Below are 21,241 nucleotides of genomic sequence, written 5' to 3' on the forward strand. Positions count from 1 at the left end.
ATCCCTGGTTCAAGGCTCTTTTCCTTGTGCCATGCTGGGATTCATTGTTGCTGACTTTACCAGTCACTGCTAAGGCTTGGACACTGAGATCCTCTGGCTACTAGTTTCTCAGCCTAGGAGAATATCTACACAGATTCTATTAAAGACATGAAACACAGAAGCTTAAATATCTTGCATCTGGGAAGAGTAGACACATGTGAGAGAAAAAAGGTCACTCAAGACTCAAGGCACAACCAGTAGAAGTTTCAGAGAACAGTCCCGCCAAGTCACAGTGTCATTTGTCAATGAGATCCAGTACAGCCAGGTCACCAACTCAACCAGCTCCCGAATGAGGTCAGAGTTTGAAGGGAACCTTGATGAAAAGGCTGGCATGATCAAATGTTATTAAATTCAAAGAATTGGGGTTAAAGTCTGGCCATGTATGTTCATTATTTTGCCTCAAAACATCTCATGCCTGCTCATAATTGGCCTCTTGGTCATGTTTAGAGAATTCCACAGAGACTAAAAAGATTACCGAAGTGAATCTTCTGTTATCAGGCTGCTGTGCTAAGTGGATATCAGTGTAAGTAAGTCTAGTAGCCTATAATTTTATGGTTTTGGTCATTAAGTTAGCTGCAGAATATCAAAGGACTTAGAGGAATTTTCTATTGAAAAAAATGGAAAACTAACAATGGAACAGTAATTTCTAGCCCAACTTCTCTCCAACTTTTGGGGTAAGAGAAGAGATGAGGGAACATGCATTTCCCAAACTATAGTCCATGGTAAATTAATGGGCTATTAATTACCTTATAAAGTTAAAGTATACAGGTGGACTTCCTGGGTCTTTTGAGAGAATAATCTGAATAACTAGTATCTAAGAAGGGGATAGAGTATGCAAGAGCTTCCTAGGGAGCTCTTAGCTCAGGAGCATTTCTCTGGACTGGTGTTTCAGAGAACACTTTTGGGGAAAGCTACTCCAGAAGATTTTTTTTTTTTTTTTGTCTTTTTAGGGCTGTGCCCATGACATTTGGAGATTCCCAGGCTAGGGGTCAAATCGGAGCTGTAGCCTCTGGCCTACACAACAGCCATAGCAACACAGGATCCAAGACATGTCTGCAACCTATACCACAGCTCATGGCAACACCGGATCCTTAACCCACTGAGTGAGGCCTGGGATCAAACCTACGTCCTCATGGATGCTAGTCAGATTCGTTTCTGCTGAACCACAATGGGAACTCCAAAAAGAATCTTTTGATAGTGCAACTTGTTGGGAGGCAGGTCAATTTAACAAGGCTTATTCAAGAAGCAAGCTGTGGAAAAATCTAAGAGCCAGTAAAGTTTCAGATCATATTGTGGTCTTGCAAAGTTAAACCTATGAAGGGCTCATGTACAGAGACCATCTTTACCTTCCTGACAGCTTTCTCCTCAGACCATACATGGGTTCTGTGAGAAGCCTGGCTGATGGGAGAGAGTTATTCCCTTAGAGACAGTGGATTTTAATTCACTCATTCCCCGAATTATAGTCTGTTCTCATCACTGTAACTACCCCTTGAAACATAGGAAAGAAATCAAGGCACCATTTTCACATACTTTCTTGAGATTTTTAGGTGACATTTGGAATGGTTAAACAAACGCAGGAAATATTTGAGTGAACCATTTGTTTCTTGATTTTTAGGAGTTGAGGTCTGAGATCAGCAAACTTTTTCTGTGAAGGGCCGGAGGCTAACAAGTATTTTAGGCTTTGTGGGTCATGTGATTTCAGTCACAGCTACTCACCTCCACCACTGTAGTGTGAAAGCAGCCATGGACAATTCATAAAAACAAATGAGTGTGGCTGTGTTTCCATGAACTTTATTTACAAAAACCGGTGGCAGGCAGGATGTAACCTGATGGTTAGTTTGTGGACCTTTGGTCTAGATGTAGGTATTCAGTGAGGATGACCATTGTATGATGAATATGAAGTCTGTTTTTCCCAAATCCTGGTAAAGGTTAAATGGCAGGCATGGGATGAAGATAAGTATCTGAATAAAAATATTTTAGGGTTTGAATGTTCAGATCCAATCATGAGATAAAACAAAGATCTTTATTTTCCAATCACTACTTTGAATCTAAACTTAAATGTCTACTCCTGTTATAAAACAATATTCCATCTATTCATTATACCCTATGTTTCTGATTCCTGGTTGATGGAAACTAATTTTTTCTTAGATTTAGGCACTTCAGTGAAAGGTATCATGTAAATCCAAGAAAAAATAAAGATAATCATGACAAGGAGGCCTGGAAGATAAGAGTTGAGCCGTAAATGGAGAAAACAGAGGTCAGGTTTCCATAGTAATCAGGAAATAGTATTAACTTTGTGATTTTTAACATATTCTCAATAATAATTGTGATTTAAAACTAATATAAACACGTCAGGATCCTATAATGACCCTAATAGTGTTCAAAGATCCTATATGGCATGTTAGCAACTTGGTAAATTCTCCAGAAACATGTTCAAATATTTTTTTTCTTTTTACGGCCACACCTGTGGCACATGAAAGTTACCAGGCTAGGGATTAAATCAGAGTTGCAGCCAAGTCCTGTGCCACAGCCATGGCCACACTGGATCCAAGCTGTATTGGTCACCTATGCCACAGCTTGCAGCAATGCTAGATCCTTAACCCACTGAGCGAGGCCAGGGATCAAACTTGCATCCTCTTGGAGACTATGTTGGGTCTTTAACTCATTGAACCACAGTGGGAACTCCTGTTCAAACAGTTTAACTTCTAATTTAAGCAATTGGTTCTCCAAAAGAGTAATGATTCCCCATCATCTGCCTCATGTAAATTTACTGAAATTAGCAGATTCGACCTCACTTAGACCTATTTTTTTAGTGTAACTGAAGAACATGATTGCAGCCAAGTTGGACACATTCCACATTGAGAACAAGCACTGATGCCTCAGCAGCAGTTGGGTGATTAGTTAAAAGTTCATGAAAATTATGGCAGATGAGTGAAAGTACATGGTCCTGTGATCTCATATGGAACTAAGCACACTGTCATCACTCAGATGTGAAATTAATAATAATACAAGCATCCTTTGCTCAACAGAAGTTGAACTGCTCTCAGTCACAAGTTAAATCACACATTCACTCTTTGGAAGCTCTTTTCTGCCCTCTCCACACAATCTGGCATGGGATATGTTGCTTATTTCAGAATGTCTAATACTCTGTATTGTATTTTCCACTGTCAAACTCTAGCGACAAGCTACTCTCTGACAGTAAACAATTGGGCAGGGAAAAAAATGCCATTTTGATGTGCTAAGAACATACTGAAACACTAATCATTATAAACAGAGAAGTCAACACAATTCACGTACTAATTAGCATCACACATGATCTTATTACAAGCAAAACACTGCAGTTTGGAGCACTGGGAAAAGATGGCGATAGAGAAGATTATGGGATTAAGGAGGCTGTTATTTCTCATGGAGAAAGTATTTGAACAGCTTGTAGGATATGTTCCAAGGCTGGCTTTTACCTGTCTATTGAAACCTTGAGCATTTTCTCACCTGTGACTGTTTACAGACAGGTATCCTGATTTCTGCTACCAGAAGGATTTCATAAAGCAATAAGGGCTGGGCAGGGGTTCTCTTTAATTGTCCAGGTAACTGATACTGAGAGGGAAACACAGTTTGCTGTGAAGTATTCCCATGGGACTCTCACAACATAAACAGGTGTCAGCCTGTTTCCCCTAAAGGGATTATGGAAATGCAGGCTGAAATTCCATCTTGGAGCTGAAATGTATTCCAAAACTCCCCAGGGAGCAAACCTCAGCAGCAACCACAACTCTCCTTGCCACAGTGTCCCATACTTCTCCCTCTAACACGTCCTCATCTAGAGGGTGCCCGAGCTAGGAGTTACCAGCAACTTGACTTTCACTTATTCATCCAGCATGTTTTTACTGAACGGCTGTTATATTCCAAGTGTCAGTTCGATGCGCAAGGATGTGAGCCATATCTATTTGTCAATTAGGTATTTGTCCCCAGCTCATTCCTGACCATCTTTGTTTTTCTGACCACACTGTTCTTCCTTGACTGTGAGATACACAGCACAGTTAAGAAGCCCCCCAATTCCCATATGAAAAACCTGACGTGTCTTTTCTAGGAAGAACTTCATTCCTTCCAAGAAGTTCTCAAAGAGGCATAAAATACTCCCAAGAGTGAAAAGGCATTGAACACACAAATGTAGCCGTGTCTATACTATTTTTAAAGGAGATACCAGGCCTTTTTCACAAGCCCTTCCCAGTATTTGTATTAGAAATCCTGCATTTCAAGAAGTCTTTCCTTTCACCTCAGACTCTAAGACTTTCTACTCTTTTAAGTTCATTTGCATTAATCTTATCCTTGCAAGAGATAATTTAGATGATCACACACACATATCCTCCCTACAAAATAATCATTGTCTGGAGTAGTTTACCTATATAACCTACCAAGATTTGTGACTGATATACCCAAGCAGGCTTATAGAATGTGGATTCCAGAGGAAACAGTATAAATCAGGGCCAAGGAATCTGTTTAACTAACCTGACATCCCCAGTAAACATGACATGATAAATGGGGCTGATAGAAGCACATTCTTCTCAGATATTAAAGCTTCTATAGACACATTTCCCCACCCCATCCCCTTCTCTTCAGATGGAGAGGTAGGGTCAGCCGTCTGAACCTGAGATTATAGCTTCATGGCATTATCATAACATGTGATAATAAGACAGCGCTCCAAACTGCTAAAGGCAGGGTGATGGTTTCACTTTTAGGCATCTAATTATCTCTAAAACACGAAGTGCCCAAACAACCCTGTTGGTTTTAGAGAACACAGCCTCCCCCAAGACTCAGTTCATCTCTGTTCAAGTTGGCCGCACCCTCTCTTCTTCCTCCTTCTCCCCTCCTGGACTCTGGCTGGCTTTCCCCGCTTAAAATCTTCTGCAGTGTTTCTGGTAAATTGCTGCGCTTATCAACCAGCCCCCTTATCCTTGGGGGCATATTGAATGTCAGATGAAAACACTGCAGAATTGGACAAGCAATTATTTAGTTTTACAACAATTTCTAATGATTACAGCAAGCCCATTTTTACTTGTGGCCGTCAGATATGAAGAGGAAAAACTGAGATGAGCTCACCAGTCCGTATTTGATTTTCAGCAGTCTGGGAATAGAATGTTATCTTCAAGTTGCCTGGTCCAAAGAATACAGAAAGAGCCTCGAGCCAGTGTGGCATTTATGCTGTTAGTTGTCTTTTTACAAAATCCTGCTGTTCAAGATCTTTTCTCCCACTGTTGTTTCTCCACGGTGGCTTTTGCCTGCTCTAGCCATGAACTCCGTAGACACTGCAGATTGAAGGAGAGTAAAACAATGAAGCTTGTGAATGAGAGTCTTACATGGTAGCCATTCATCCAGAAGGCACAGTCTGGCTGCTGGAGCATCTTACTTTGGTCTTTGTACATAGACTACATTAAATGACCATCCCCCGCCAATCCATTTTAGACTTAACGATACCTTGGAAGCTTGGTATCCAGCCACTGCCTGACGAGGTCACATGTAGACCATACCTTTGTAGCGTTTGTAAACCAGTTGCTTGTCGCTACCATTGAAAAAGTCATTGATCACCACACCCTGTGTTGAGTCTTCTATCTTTGATTCTCCATTACTTTTTTCTTAAATTAAGAGTTTAACATAACCTGCCTCATTACTTTGCAGGAGAGGTGCATTTGATATTTTTATCCACTCATTTATTCCTTATTTGATAAACAGCTTTGGAAGCACTAAAGTTGGCACTGGTGATACAGTAATGAGACAGCTTAAATTCTGCCTGGGGAGACAGACAATGAAAAAGTAAACAGTAAATAAACAAGGTAGTCACAGATTGTGATAATGCCATAGAGGAAATAAAGAGTGCAGTGAGGAAAATTGGTGGTGGCTACTTTAGATTAAGATAGTTCTTTCAACCTGGATTTGAGAAAAAATATAAAAGATCACCAAATGTATGCCGATTTATGAGATGGCACTGTATGGAGTCATGGTACTTGTCATTTGGTTAATCCCTCATCTTGCCCAGAAGAGGGAGATTTCATTGGCGGTTGGGAAAACCATCTTCCTCCAACTGCTCCAATGAAGACCCAATTGTGGCTCTGAGGCTACCCTCTCTTATTCTAAGTTCCATCCTCTACAAAGGACTGGAGAGGAACAGCACTGCTGGACCAGGAGAAGCTGAAGGCAGGAACCTCACGGCAGCACTGTTTTTGCTTTTGCTTCTGAAGAGCGACAGAGGCTACCTCCCTATGGCTCAGCCACAGAAAAAGCCACCCTCCTTCTCCTTAACTCTGATTTAGAAAGGGGACAGCCAATTAACCAGGAGGAGATTACTCTTGAGGGCTCTGGAAAAGGAAACTTTCTGAACCAGAGTCCTCATCTCACACTATTCTTATAAACCATCATCCTTGAGAATTTTCCATCATAAAGAACAATCACCATAAATAGAAGGATGGAAGCATATCTGTATCTAAGCAGATATCCTAATGGCCTCTGCTGTATTCATTTTGCATCACCAGATGGACTCACTCCCTCTTAAATCAACTAGGCTATGTGGTGAATTATTCTAAACATTTATAAATTGAGATCATTTATAAGAATTACAGATGTAATTATATATTTATATGTATTATGCTTTGTGTCTTTTTAGACAACTTTTTTTTTTTTTCTAAAAAAGTTAGGGGAACAAAGCCTATCCTTCAGAATCCTTGGAAACTTTCATCCATTTGGAGATACTGTTATGTTTTAGAATCACTTTGTCACTTAAATCACTTCAAAACTATTTTATCCTCACATGCCCAATGTGTTCTCAAAATGGAAAGATCAGTGTGCCCAGTAAGTCCCTTCCATGAAAGGTATACTCTATAATCTTATCTGTATAACCTGCCCCCAACAAAATAAGATAGCCAGAGAAAATGCAGGCCATCCAATTAAATTTGAATTTCAGATAAACAACAAATTACTTTTTTAGTATAAGAATGTTTCAAAAAGTTACTTGGGGAGTTCCTGTCGTGGCTCAGTGGTTAACAAATCCAACTAGGAACAATGAGGTTGCAGGTTTGATCCCTGGCCTTGCCCAGTGGGTTAAGGATCTGGCATTGCCGTGAGCTGTGGTATAGGTCGCAGATGAGGCTCAGATCCTGCATTGTTGCTCTGGTGCAGGCTGGCGGCTACAGCTACAATTAGACCCCTAGCCTGGGAACCTCCATATGCCGGGGAGCGGCCCTAGAAAAGGCAAAAAGACCAAAAAAAAAAAAAATTACTTGGGAAATACTTATACTAAAAAATTATTTATTGCTTAATCTCAGCATCTCGCATATTTAAACTTGCTAAATCTGGCAACCATGCCCCAAATAAAAGATTTGAATCTCTGACAGTCCCCATCACCACTACCCACCTTCACTACCCTTATTGAATACCTGATTGAAGCCCAGTCATTAAAAGTAAGTGGAAATATTGATCAGTGTTGAGACACAAAATTTAATTTAGTTGGTATTGAAGATGATTGAAAAATTCAGTGCCATTGGCCAGGTAAGCAACTTTTATAAAATCTAGATATGCAAACTAAATCATAAACATTCAAATTTTCAAAGACTTCTGCCATAATTAATGTGTATAAACATTGCACAGCTGAAACCTAGAATCTTTTGAGTGCTTAAGCCAGAAGGTTATATGTTTTCCAAATTCTTAAAAAACAGTTAATAGCTAGGGATATCATGCTCCCATTTTATTTTGGTATTTATATTAATTTGCTTACCCTCACCTAATCAATTCTCTCTCTCAACCTCTCTCTTTCTAGTTACCTGAACAAGAATAAATACCTGACAGTTATTGACAAAGATGCATTTGGAGGAGTTTTCAGTGGACCAACCTTGCTGTGAGTAAGGCATACAAAAGAATATTTGTCCCTTTGTCCCTTTTCTTGGAAGCAGGGGGCATTAAGAAGAACAGCTGATGATGTTTATGGGTGGGGAATGTTGTTGTCTTAGATAAAGGCTTCTGCTGGTACTTTTCCATCCAGCTGTATAGGCTACTGCTTAGAAGAAAGTCCTTGTACTTTGAGACTCAGAAATGCCTGACCAGACAGTCACCTTGGTATGGACATTCATGAAGGACCTATTGTGAAAAAAAGACATTTTTTGGCAACTGGTATATGCAAAATTCTGAGGCATGAGGTCTACAAATAGGTGCATTCTAGTCTCTGCTGAAAAATGAGTATGCATTGCACAATGCCTGACACACAAAAGGAGGAGTGTGAATAGTTGGATTCATATCTGAGAAAACTTACAATCACTGGAAAAGAGGGGATGTAAACATATTTTAAATTAGGGTGGAAAGAATAGTTATTTGTGCATTTCCTCTGATTTATTTTTATTTATTTATTTATTTTTTATTTTTTGTCTTTTGTCTTTTTGTTGTTGCTGTTGTTGCTATTTCTTGGGCCGCTCCTGCGGCATATGGAGGTTCCCAGGCTAGGGGTCCAATCGGAGCTGTAGCCACCGGCCTACGCCAGAGCCACAGCAACGCGGGATCCGAGCCGCGTCTGCAACCTACACCACAGCTCACGGCAACGCCGGATCCTTAACCCACTGAGCAAGGGCAGGGACTGAACCCGCAACCTCATGGTTCCTAGTCGGATTCGTTAACCACTGCGCCACGACGGGAACTCCCATTTCCTCTGATTTATACCTCCACATCTAACGATCAAGTGCTATTGATTCTGTCTCCCTCAAGCCTCTTTATTGGTGCCATCTTCTCCATCCCCTTGGTTTTGCCTTAGTTTATAATTTCTTTCTTGAGCATCTAGTCAAGTCCTTGTCAATGTGGAACACAGCTCCCCAGGAGAAGCACACAACAATCCGTCAGAGGCAAACAGAAATAGTAGAGGTTCCATCTATACAAAGCAGTTCCATTTAAAAATAAGGATAAATTGGAGTTGCCATTGTGGCTCAGCAGGTTAAGAACCAGACAAGTTAGTATCCATGAGGATACACGTTTGATCCCTGGCCTCACTCAGTGGGTTAAGGACCTGGCATTGCCTTGAGCTGTGTCGTGTAGGTTGCTGGCATGGCTCGGACCCCACATTGCTATGGCTGTGGCTTAGGCCGGCAACTGCAGCTCTAATTCGACCCCTAGCCTGGGAACTTCCATATGCTGCAGGTGTGGCCCTAAAAAAATAAAAAAAAAATAAGGATAAATGAAGTTTTACTAATATTTTACATATAGGTCATCACTGTCCCTCAGGTGTTAGGTAGAGAATGGATGCATCCAAAGAGAACAGTGGATAATCTACTGTCTCAAAGACTTACCATCCTCACTTTTAACAGTTTCACTTCACTTTTAGATGGAATGCACCCAAGTAAGTGGGTTAATGGCCTTATCTTAACACACGGGTTCCCTATAAGAGGGCAGAGTGACTTGAAAATCCATTGTACCATATGGGAATATATTGTTAACTCATGGCAAAGTACTTAAAAGCATTGTTCATTTTTCTTTTTACAAAAGACAAGTGAAAAAAATATGTTGACCTTTTCTGTGATTTTTTTTTTAACCTGGAAGATATTTTTTAAAGACAGCTTTAACTGTTCCTTCAAGAGAAAGGTGATATTTCACCAATGAATGAGGACAGTTGTTGATTTTTCTAAAGAAATGTGTGCTTTGGAAAGAGCCTTCAGGAACAGGTATTTGGAAACATTTCCATGTGATGTAATTTTCCTGATGAAAATAGTGAATGTCACTTATAAAAATTCTATTTTGTTAAAATCAGAAATTGAATTTTAACCTGTTTTGAAATCTTTCCAATTAAGAGTTGCAATTGGTTTAAAACCATGTGTATAAAATATGAAAATGAAACTCAGATTAGTTTGCAAAAAACAACTGGTTGATATCTCAGAATAAGGATTTCAATAAAAATATACATTTGATTACAGAATTGGATTGAAAGATAAGAATCTTAATTTAATAAGTGTAGCCAAGTCTGCCCTATCCCATTTGGAACCATCTGTCTTTGTGAGGTAACTTTTTCAATTGACAGCCATTTAAACCAAAATCAAAATAAAATGACCCAGAAGCAGACCTCTGCACAGCTGTATCAGAAAGGGTTAAATAATTTTCATATTTAGTATATATTTAATAACACCGATTTCATTTTGGTGAAAATTTTTTTAAAAAAATACTACTTATTTGTCTTTCATTCTTTTAAATGTATGTTTCCTGTGTTTTATAATGTATATAACATGGTATTACAGTAATGTGTATAGAGCTTATAACTATACATTAAAGTACATATTCAAGCTTTTTTTCTCGTAAATACATGACATTGAAAGAATTTGAGGACCAGTAGTGTAGACCAGAAATACTCAAAGTGTAGGTCTACTAGAAGGTGCGTGGCCGGCTCCAAAATGTACCTCAAAGCACAGCTTCCTTTCCCATGAGAGCAAAGTTGCCTAAACTAGACTGTGTGCTTAGTGAATTAGTTGCTTACATTCTAGTACAAGCTTCTTAATTTGTCAGGGATTAATCAGAAATAGCCAATGGACACCACACTCTGAGTGGCACTGGTCTAAATGACAAGAGTCTCCAAATCCCCCCTTACCTTCTGTCTTTGATCCTCTCAGTTCCACCCTCCTCAAATCTCCTTATGTTCAAACGCATATAGGACCTTAAAACCCAGTACTGGTCTCCCATTCCCCTCAGAATAAAGACCTTGATGTGGCATTCAAAGTCCTGCTATAAACTTCAGCTTTATTCCTCACATCACTGCATACTCCCGAGGAATCATCCATCCATACTGAAACTTTTAGCTCCCCTAATGTTCCAACCTATTTATATGGCTATGCTAAACTCTTGCCCTTCCTACTGCTTTGAAAACCCGACCACAATCTCATCTTGTCTGATAAGCACCTACTACCATCTGGACATTCTCTGAAATCATTCTTGGCCCTCCCTTTCCTTGGGGAAGGATGACCATTTCTTCCCCTGTATGCCACTACCTATATGCATGCATCTCATGGCACTGACAACATGTTTCTACCTGTCTTTCCAGGAGCTCCCAAAGGGCAGGGGCTATGTCTATTTCATTTCTACAGTTCTAGTTCGTATTACAATGCCTGAAACACAGTATTAGCTTAAAAATGTTTGCAAAGTTATGACAATCTAAAAAAATGATTTTAATTATACTTCCATAAATGCTATGACATTTAAATGGCAGTCACATTTTAAAGATTTTTTAGTATGTTTCCTTATGGAAGAGTGTCCATTTCTTCTACTATTAGGGAAGTTTTTGGCTATTATCTCCTAGAACATTTTTGCTGTCCCTTTCTCTCTCTCTTCGCCTTCTGGCACCCCTATAATATGGATGTTGGTGTGTTTAACGTCCCAGAGTTCTCTGAGACTCTCTTAATTTCTTTTCAATCTTTTTTCTTTTTTGTTCCGCATCAGTGATTTCCACTAGTCTGTCCTCCACCTCGCTTATTCGTTCTTCTGCCTCCTGTATTCCATTATTAGTTGCTTCTATTGAATTTTTGTTTCAGTTATTGTATTTTGCATCTCTGCTTGCTTAAGTTTTAAATCTTGTATTTCTTTGCTCAATGTTTCCTGTAAATTATCAGTCTTTGCCTCCAGTTTATTTCCAATGTCTTGCATCATCTTCAGCATCATCAGTCTAAAGTTTTTTTTCCTGGAGGTTGATAATCTCCAGATCACTTAGCTGTTTTTCTGGGGGTTCTCCTTGCTCCCTTATCTGAGTTATAGTTCTCTGCATTTTCATTTTTATAGGTTTTTGATGTGGTCTCCCTTTTGCAGACAATGGAGTTGTAGCCTCTCTTACTTCTGGTGTCTGCCCCCCTTGTGGCTGAAGCTGATATGGGGGCTTGCTGTAGGCTCCCTGATGGGAGGGACTGGTGCCTGCCCACTGGTAGGTGGGGCTGATTCCTACCCCTCTGGTGAGTGGAGCTTTGTCTTTGGGTGAGATTAGAGGGAGCTGTGTGCCTGTGGGGTCTTTAGGCAGCCTGTTTACTAATGGGTGGGACCAGATTTTCCCAAAATGGCCACCTCCAGAGAAACACACATAGATACATATTCCTAAGAGCTCTGCCTCCAATGTCCTTCTCCCACAACAAGCCACATTCACCCCCTGTTTTTTCAGGAGATCCACCAAGAACTGCAGTCAGGTCTGACCCAGATTCCTATGGAGTCTCTGCTTTGCCCTGGGACCCAGTGCACATGAAAGCCCGTGTGCGCTTTTCAAGAATGGGGTCTCTGTTTCCCTCAGTCCCGTGGAGCTCCTGTGCACAGGCCCCACTGGCCTTCAATGCCTGATGCTCCAGGGGCTCTTTCTTCCAGTGCCAGATGTCCAGGCATGGAGACTTGACTTGGGGCTCAGAACTCTCACTCCTGTAGGTGAGTCTTTGTGATACAGTTATTTTCCAGTCTTTGGGCTTCCCACCTGGGAGGTATGGGGTTGCTTATATCACATAATCACTCCCCTACCTCTTGATGTGGCCTCCTCTTTGTCTTTTGGAGTAGGATATCTTTTTGAAAGTTTCACATCCATTTGGTTGAAGGTTGTTCAGAATTTGGTTGTAATTTTGTTGTTTTTATGAGAGAAGGTGAGCTCCAGTCCTTCTATTCCACCTTCTTAATCCCGTCTCCCCATTTCTATTTCTTTGGAAGTGATCAATTAAACTACCTGTTTGATTGGCTGCTTAAAAGTTGTTTTGATAATTTTGGTAAGATATTTTTACAAGACTCTACTGAAGTTAAGAGCAGATGGACAACTGCTTGAAAATGCCATTTCTGCTTCCTAGAGGTATGCCAAGTTGTGAAAAGTGAACTAGATTACAAGCTAGACCTGAATTTGATTCCTGGCTCCATCACTAACTAATTGTGAGACCCAAGTCTCAAGTTTTCTTATTTGTCGAAACAGAGTAACTGAAAGCTTATGTAAAAAAAAAAAAAATCTAAATAATAATATATTTTGTTTATGCTTAACAAGTGGTAAACATTATCATTAACTTCACTTCTTCCTGACTCTTAACAATGTCATTATTCTTATCTTTCCTAACCTCTCTGATCACTCCCTCCCAATTTCTTTCACTAGAACTTACTGCCCTCGTGTTTCAGTGGGGTTCAGTCCTGAGCTCTGTTATCTTTCTCTCTATATTCTCTCCTCTGGTTAAATCATTTGTTCTCACATATCATGAGAATATGAACAAGTTCTAAATCTCAGGTTTTAGACCTTAGCTCTTATTTAGTCATCTCACCTGCCTGGAATTCTTTCCTCTTCTCCTTCTCATTCCTACCCATTCCCATCAGTTTGATGACACTCTTCCTAACCAACTTTTGAAAATGTACAATAAACATTTACTGAGCACTCAGTAAGCCCAGCACTCTTCATTCTGAGCTCTCAGGAGGTCAAGGTCATTATTGTGAAGGGTTGCCAGGGAAAGCCTCCTTGAGAAGGTGACAACTGGTAAAAGATGTGAAGGTCATAAAGGAGCAAGTCATGTGATTATATGAAGGACAGTCATTCCAGACAAGTGCGAAGACCCCTGGGTGAAAACATATCTGGCTATTTGAGGAGTAGCAAGGAAGCTGTTAAAGCCCAAGCAGACTTAACTTATAGACACGTAATTTCATCCAGAAACAGCAGTGCACGTGGAATGGAACATCCTCCAGAGTAGATCATGTGCTAGGCCAAAAAAAAGTCAGTACCTTTAAGAAGATTGAAATCATATCAAGCATCTTTTTGAACCACAATGGTATGAGACTAGAAATTAACTATACGAAAAACATGGAAGAAGCACAAACACATGAAGGCTAAACAATACGCTACTACACAACCAATGAGTCACTGAAGAATCAAAGAGGAAATCAAAAGATACCTTGATACAAATGAAAATGAAAATACAATGTTCCTAAAACTATGAGCAAAAGCCTTTCTAAGAGGGAAGTTTATAATGATATAGGCCTGCCTTCGGATATAAGAAACATCTCACTTAAAAAAATCTAAACTTGGAGTTCCCGTCGTGGCGCAGTGGTTAACGAATCGGACTAGGAACCATGAGGTTGCGGGTTCGGTCCCTGCCCTTGCTCAGTGGGTTAACGATCCGGCGTTGCCGTGAGCTGTGGTGTAGGTTGCAGACGCGGCTCAGATCCCTCGTTGCTGTGGCTCTGGCGTAGGCCGGTGGCTACAGCTCCGATTGGACCCCTAGCCTGGGAACCTCCATATGCCGCGGGAGCGGCCCAAGAAATAGCAACAACAACAACAACAACAACAAGACAAAAAAAAAAAAATCTAAACTTATACCTAAAGGAACTAGAAAAAGAGGAATAAACAAAACCCAAAGTTAGTAAAAGGGATGAAATCATAAAGCAGAAATAAATTAGAGACTGGGAAAAAAAGACGGTAGAAAAGATCAATAAAATTAAGAGCTGGTTCTTTGAAAAGATAAGCAAAATCGATAGATCTTTAGCCAGACTCATCAAGGAAAAAAGAGAGAGGACCCAAATAAACAAAACAAAAAATAAATGAAAGGTTATAACGCCACAGAAATACAATATGAGATTATCCCAAATATTCACCAATAAATTACACAGCCTAGAAGAAATGAATAAATTCCTAAATAATATACAATCTCCCAAGACTGAATTGGAAGAAATAGAAAATACGAACAGACTGATTACTGGTAATGAAATTAAATCAATAGTCAAAAAAAAAAATTCAACAAACAAAAGTTCAGGACCAGATAGCTTCACAGGTAAATTCCACTAAACATTTAAAGAAGAGTTAACACCTTTCCTTCTCAAATTTTTCCAAAAAGTTAAAGAGAAGGAAACACTTCCAAACCATTCTGAGGCCAGCATTACCCTGATACCCAAACCATAAAAAGATATCACAAAAAAAGAAAGTCATAGACCAATATCACTGTTATAACATAGATATAAAAATCCTCAACAATATATAGGAAACTTAATCTAACAATATATCAAAAAGATCATACAACATAATCCATCAGATTTTATCCCATGGATGCAAAGATGATTCAATATCTTTCTTCAATGTGATATACCACATTAACGAAATGAAAAATAAAAATCATATGATCATCTCAGTAGATACAAGAAAAGTGTTTGATAAAATTTGACAGACATTTATGATAATAACTCTCATCAAAGTGGGTACAGAGGAAATATATCTCCACATAATAAAGCCTATATTTGAAAAACCTTAGCCATTATCATACTCAGTGATGGAAAGGAGAAAACACCCCCTCTAAAATTAGAAAAAAGACTAGAATGAAGATGCCTACTCTTTCTACTTATGTTCAACATGTTATTGGAAGTCTGAGCCACAGCTAGAACTGTGAAAATGAAGTCAAGAAAGTTCTGGTCATAGCTAGACCTGTGAAAATAATCAGACAAGAAGAAATAAAAGGAATCCGAATTGGAAACGAAGAAGTTAAGACTGTCACTGTTTGCAGATGACATGATACTGTACATATAAAATCCTAAGGATGCCACCAAAAAACTACTAGACTCATCAATGAATTCAGTAAAGTTACAGGATATGAAATTAATATACAGAAATCAATTGTATCTCTATACACTAACAATGAACTATCAGAAAGATAAATTAAGAAAACAATTTCTGGAGTTCCCATCATGGCTCAGTGGAAACAAATCTGACTGGTATCCATGATGATGCAGGTTCGATCCCTGGCCTCACTCAGTGGGTTAAGGATCTGGTATTGCCATGAGCTGTGGTATAGGTCATAGACATGGCTTGGATCCTGTGTTGCTGTGGCTGTGGTATAGGCCAGCGGCTATGGCTCCAATTTGAGCCCTTGCCTGGGAACTTCCATATGCTGTGGGTGCTGCCCTAAAAAGAAAGAAAAAAATCCCAATCTCATCTAAAAGGATAAAATACCTAGGAATAAGTCTAAGGAGGTAAGAGACCTGTACTCAGAAAACTATACACTGATGAAAGAAATTGAAGATGACACAAACAGATGGTGAGATATAACATGCTCATGGATTGGAAGAGTTAATATTGTTAAAATGACCCAAGACAATCTACAGATTCAATACAATTCCTATAAAAATACCAACGACATTTTTTCACAGAACTATAACAAGTCTAAAATTTGCATGGAAACACAAAAGATCCTAAATAGCCAAAAAAGTCTTAAGAAAGATTTCAAATTATACTATAAACCTATAGCAATCAAACAATATGGTACTGGCACAAAAACAGACTCATAGCCCCATGGAACAAAGCCTAGAAATAAACCCATGCTCATTTGGTAAATTAATCTATGGCAAAGGAGGAGAAAAGACACCCTCTTCAATAAGTTGTGTTGAGGAGTTCCCATTGTGGCTCAGTGGGTTAAGAACCTGACTAGTATCCATGAGGGTGCAGGTTAGATCCCTCGCCTTGTTCAGTGGGTTAAGGATCTGGCATTGCTGCAAGCTGCAGCATAAGTTGCAGATGTGGCTCGGATCCCATGTTGCTATGGCTGTGGTGTAGGCTAGCAGCTGCAGCTCCAATTTGACCCCTAGCCCAGGAACTTCCATATACCACAGGTGCAGCCCTTAAAAACCAAAAAAAGAAAAAAGTGGTGTTGGGAAAATTGTACAGCTACATGCAAAAGGATCAAACTGGACCTCTTCCTCACACCATGTACAAAAATAAACTCCCTAAATGGATTAAAGACTTCATGTAAGATCTGAAGCCATAAAATCCCCCAGAAGAAAACATAGGCAATATGCTCTTTGACATTGGTCTTAGCAGTATTTTTTTGGATCTGTCTCCTCAAACAAGGGAAATAAAAGCAAAAATAAACAAATGGGACTACATCAAATTAAAAAGCTGTTTCACACCAGAGGAAACTATCAACAGAACTAAAAGGCCACCTACTGAAACGGAGAAGATATTTGTAAATTATGTATTTGACAAGGGGTAGATATCCAAAACATACAAAGAACCCATACAACTTAACATCAAAAAATAAACAATCCAATTAAAAAATGGGCAGAGGACATGAATGGACATTTTCTAAAGAAGACATACAGGAGTTCCCACTGTGGTTCAGTGGGTTAAGAACCCAACTAGTGTCCATGAGGATGGGAGTTTAAATCCCTTGCCTTGATCGGTGGGTTAAGGATCCAGCATTGTAGCAAGCTGCAGCATAGGTCGCAGATGAGACTCAGATCCAGCCTTGCTGTGGCCGTGGCATAGGCCAGCAGCTGAAGCTCTGATTCGACCCCTTGCCTGGGAACTTCCATATGCCATAGTTGTAGTCTCAGATAAAAAAGAGTTCCTGTTGTGGTGCAGCAGAAGTGAATCTGACTAATATCCATAAGGTTGCCCATTCAATCCCTGGCCTCGCTCAGTAGGTTAAGGATCCAACATTGCCATGAGCTGTGGTGTGGATCACAGACACTGCCCAGATACTGTGTTGCCGTGGCTGTGGCGTAGTCTGGCAGCTGTAGCTCTGATTCGACCCCTAGCGTGGGAACCTCCATATACTGCGGTTGAGGCCCTAAAAAGCCAAAAAAAAAAAAAAGGCAAAAAAGAAAGAAAACATACAACAGGCACATGAAAACGCTCAAATCACTAATCATCAGGGAAATGCAAATCAAAACCACAATGAGATAATCACCTCACATCTGTCAGAATGGCTATTATCAAAAAAAAAAAAATAGCAAACAACAAGTGTTGGTGAGGATGTGGAGAAAAGGGAATCCTTGAGCTCTACTGGTGGGAACATAAATTGGTATCATTACTGTAGAGAATAGTATGGAAATTCATTAAAAAATAAAAAATAGTACTTCCATATGTACAAATCCACATATGAGTTTTTACCTGAAGAAAATGAAAACACACATGCACCCCTATGTTCATTGCAGCATTATTCACAATAGCCAAGGCATAGAAGCAACCTAAGTGTCCATCAACAGATGAATGGATAAAGAAGATGTGACATTTATCTATCTATCTATCTATCTATCTATCTATCTATCTATCTATCTATCTATCTATCTATCTATCTGGAGTATTACCCATAAAACAAATGAATTCTTGTCATATTCTTGTCATTTGGGATAACATGGATGGGTCTAGAGGGTATTATGCTAAATGAAATAAGTCAAACAGAGAAAGACAAATACCGTATGATTTCACTTGCATGTGGAATCTTACAAACAAAATAAAAACAGACTCATAGATACATAGAAAAAAGAGTGGTTTCCAGAGGGGAAGGGGGTGGTGGGTTGGATAAAATAGGTGAAGGGAATTAAGAGGTACAGACTTCCAGTTATAAAATAGGTCACAAGGATGTACTATGTAGCATAAGAAATACGGTCAATGAAATTGTAATAACTTTGTATGGAGACAGATGGTTACTAGACTAATGGTGATCATTTTGTAATGTATTTAAATATCAAGTCATTATGCTGTATGCCTAAAACTAACCTGACATTGTACGTGAATTGTATTTCAATTTAAAACAAGAAAGAAAATTGTGGGAGAAGATTTCTGTAAATGAAGGAAATGAGTTTTCCGAATATAAAGACACATAAAGAACCAATATGAACAAAAACAGCTCATGGAGGTACGTCATAAGATATGAAAACGCTATGATAGAGAGAAAGTACCAGAAGCTTCTAGAGAGAAAAATCCTGATACCTGTGATGATGGAGAATCAGAATACCATGTCTTAGCAGTAACACTGAAAGACAGACAACAGAGAACACCCTTCAAATTTTGAGGGAAAGTGATTTCCAAACTATTTATCAAAGATGAAGGTAAAACAAAGACATTTTAAGATGGGTTAATGTCTCAGAAACTTGATTTCCCATTCACCTTTTCTTGGAGCATAGACCAATAAAGAAAAAAAAAGAGGAATTCAGAAACAGTGATCAACACAGGAAAGAGGCAAATGGAATTCCCATGGTGACCAAAAAGGGAGGTCTTAGAAATCTTGAGACCAGGAGGGCTCCAAAAGAAAGTTCTACAAGTAAAAGGGGATGGATAGATTATCTGATGGGATTGATTGACTTTATGAAAAACTGGGTAGAGAGGTATTTTAAGAACTCTAGAGCACTCTAGAGCAAGACGTCCATTCAAAGCAAAAATATAAATAAAAGAGAAAGACATCTCATGAAGTAGCAAAACAAAGTTACACAGAAAGAAAATGAAATCACAATATACAGACTTGTAATAATCAAAATCCTAAAAATGGATTTAACCAAATATGTCCTAAAATTGTTTCAGGGGAGTAAGAGGGCGTGTCAGAAGGATGCATGTGCTGTGCAGGCTGGTGGAAGAGAGCTAAATCCTCAACTTCCACACTAGGGAGTTGGTGGGTGAGGTAAAAACCAATAAATCAAGAAATATGTTCAATTTTAGAAAGAATACCAGAAGTTGAAAATGGTTGCTTCTGGGGCATCAGAAAGAGACAAAATCTTCATTACTTTATTTCCCTCATATCTTCTCCACATAACTAGATTTTAAGATTGTAGAGGAAATGGACTGTATCTTATACATTGTGTAATCCACCCACTTCAAATTAGAGGGCAGCAAGTACTCGATAAATATTTGATCAGTTATAACTGAATAACAAACAGCCATAATTTGGCTGTGAGTTTGCGTAAAAGCCAAACTTGGAAAATCTCAACCTCTTAAAATCTTAAAGAGGAGAGGACTGGAATACATCTCTACCTCATAAAGGTATTTATGAACAAATACAATCATCTCCAACTATTAACACAAAGTCACATTTGCCCATTTAGCTCACCACCTTTTTTTTCAGGGTCATTTCTTTAAAAAGAATCTCATTTAAAACAGGTATAATATTTAAAGTGAGATCTTGCCTCTAATTTTTGCTAATTTTTAAAAGCCTTTTAAATTTAGCGTCAAAACACTTTTTATGTATTGCTTTTTAAATCAAGATGCTGTCTCCTTTTCCATTTTTGTACTTTCCATTTTTTATTATCTTGTTTTCATCTTATTTTGAAAGAGAAGTTCTTGGTATTTATAATCCCCAAGGAAAGAACACACTGAAATGTAATGCCTTCCCTAATAACCAGAGTTCTCTAAGGTCTAAATTATGTAACTCACTCTAATAAGTATTTAACTTCCTATTGATAATGACTATATTATTATGATCCCACTTACTATTATAAGTAACTCCTAAGAAGAGGAAATCTCTGTGATAATATCCTTGAGTTTGCATTACATGTATCAACATAAACAAACGTCAAAAATAACCTATTGTTGCTGTTAGCTGATCAAGTTATTCATCTGAAAACCCAAGAAACATGGCACTGCCATCTTGATTTAGAAAAAAATAAGTCTTTAGTTTATTTCTTTTGACTCATAATGGTCTTCACAAGATGACTAGATGGCTAAAAAATTATGGCAGGGTTTTTCTAGCATACTTGAAATCCATAGGTGTGTTGAATACATGATATTCTAGGTTGATCCTGGGCAAAACTTTTTTTTTTTTCTGAGGTGTAATTTATACACAATAACACACACAGTTTTAAAGTGTGCAGTTTGGTGAGTTTTGGAAAACCTTGGGAAAGCCCTATCTTGGTCAAGGTTTAGAACATTTTCATCACCCAGAAAGTTCTCTCATGCCCTGCCTTCCCATAGACAACCACGTTTCTTTTTCTTTTTCGAGTACAAAAATCTAGGAGTACCATTGTCAGGTTGGAGGATAGATGTATATTTAACTTTGTAGAAAATACTGTCAAATTGTTTTCCAAAATGATTGTCCCATTTTCTACTCCCACCAGTGAAGTATGAGAGTTTCATTATTGTCAACCCACTGTATTATAAGTCTTTTTATGCCAGCCATGCTAGTGGGTGTGAAGTGATATCTCACTGAGGTTTTACTTTGTGTTTCCCTGATTATTAATGATGTTAAGCATGTTTTCATGTACTTGTTAGCCACTTATATATTTTCTTTTGTCAAGGGTCTGTTGGAATATTTTACTCATTTTAAAAAGTGGGTTGTTTGCCATTTTATTACTGAGTTGTGTAAATTTTTTGGCCCAAATGAAATCAGTTTGAGTACTGTCATCTCTAAATTATTCCCTTTCTCTTTTTTTTGCCTAAGGAAAAATGGCTAATTTGAAACTCACACAAGGTGTTCATTTACTCATTCTGCAGACATTTTACGAACACCTACTA

At 38.7% G+C, this 21,241-nt stretch overlaps 1 protein-coding gene and 1 long non-coding RNA gene across 4 annotated transcripts in view; one reads left to right on the plus strand and one right to left on the minus strand.

Annotated features, from left to right (window-relative positions):
- TSHR (thyroid stimulating hormone receptor) overlaps positions 1–21,241 on the plus strand; it is a 157,518-nt gene that overhangs the window by 113,561 nt on the left and 22,716 nt on the right. For all 3 annotated transcript variants that reach the window (XM_021098307.1, XM_021098308.1, NM_214297.1), the window contains 1 exon segment: positions 7,841–7,918. In XM_021098307.1, coding sequence (XP_020953966.1) covers positions 7,841–7,918 — 78 coding nt within the window.
- Positions 2,627–21,241, minus strand: part of LOC110261639 — a 66,097-nt gene continuing 47,482 nt past the window's right edge. Inside the window, exon 3 of the long non-coding RNA XR_002346022.1 lies at positions 2,627–5,339. This is a non-coding gene — a long non-coding RNA (uncharacterized LOC110261639). The remainder of the gene's footprint in view (positions 5,340–21,241) is intronic.

This window comes from Sus scrofa, chromosome 7, assembly GCF_000003025.6.
Source record: "Sus scrofa isolate TJ Tabasco breed Duroc chromosome 7, Sscrofa11.1, whole genome shotgun sequence".
In the NCBI taxonomy this organism is placed as follows: domain Eukaryota; kingdom Metazoa; phylum Chordata; class Mammalia; order Artiodactyla; family Suidae; genus Sus; species Sus scrofa.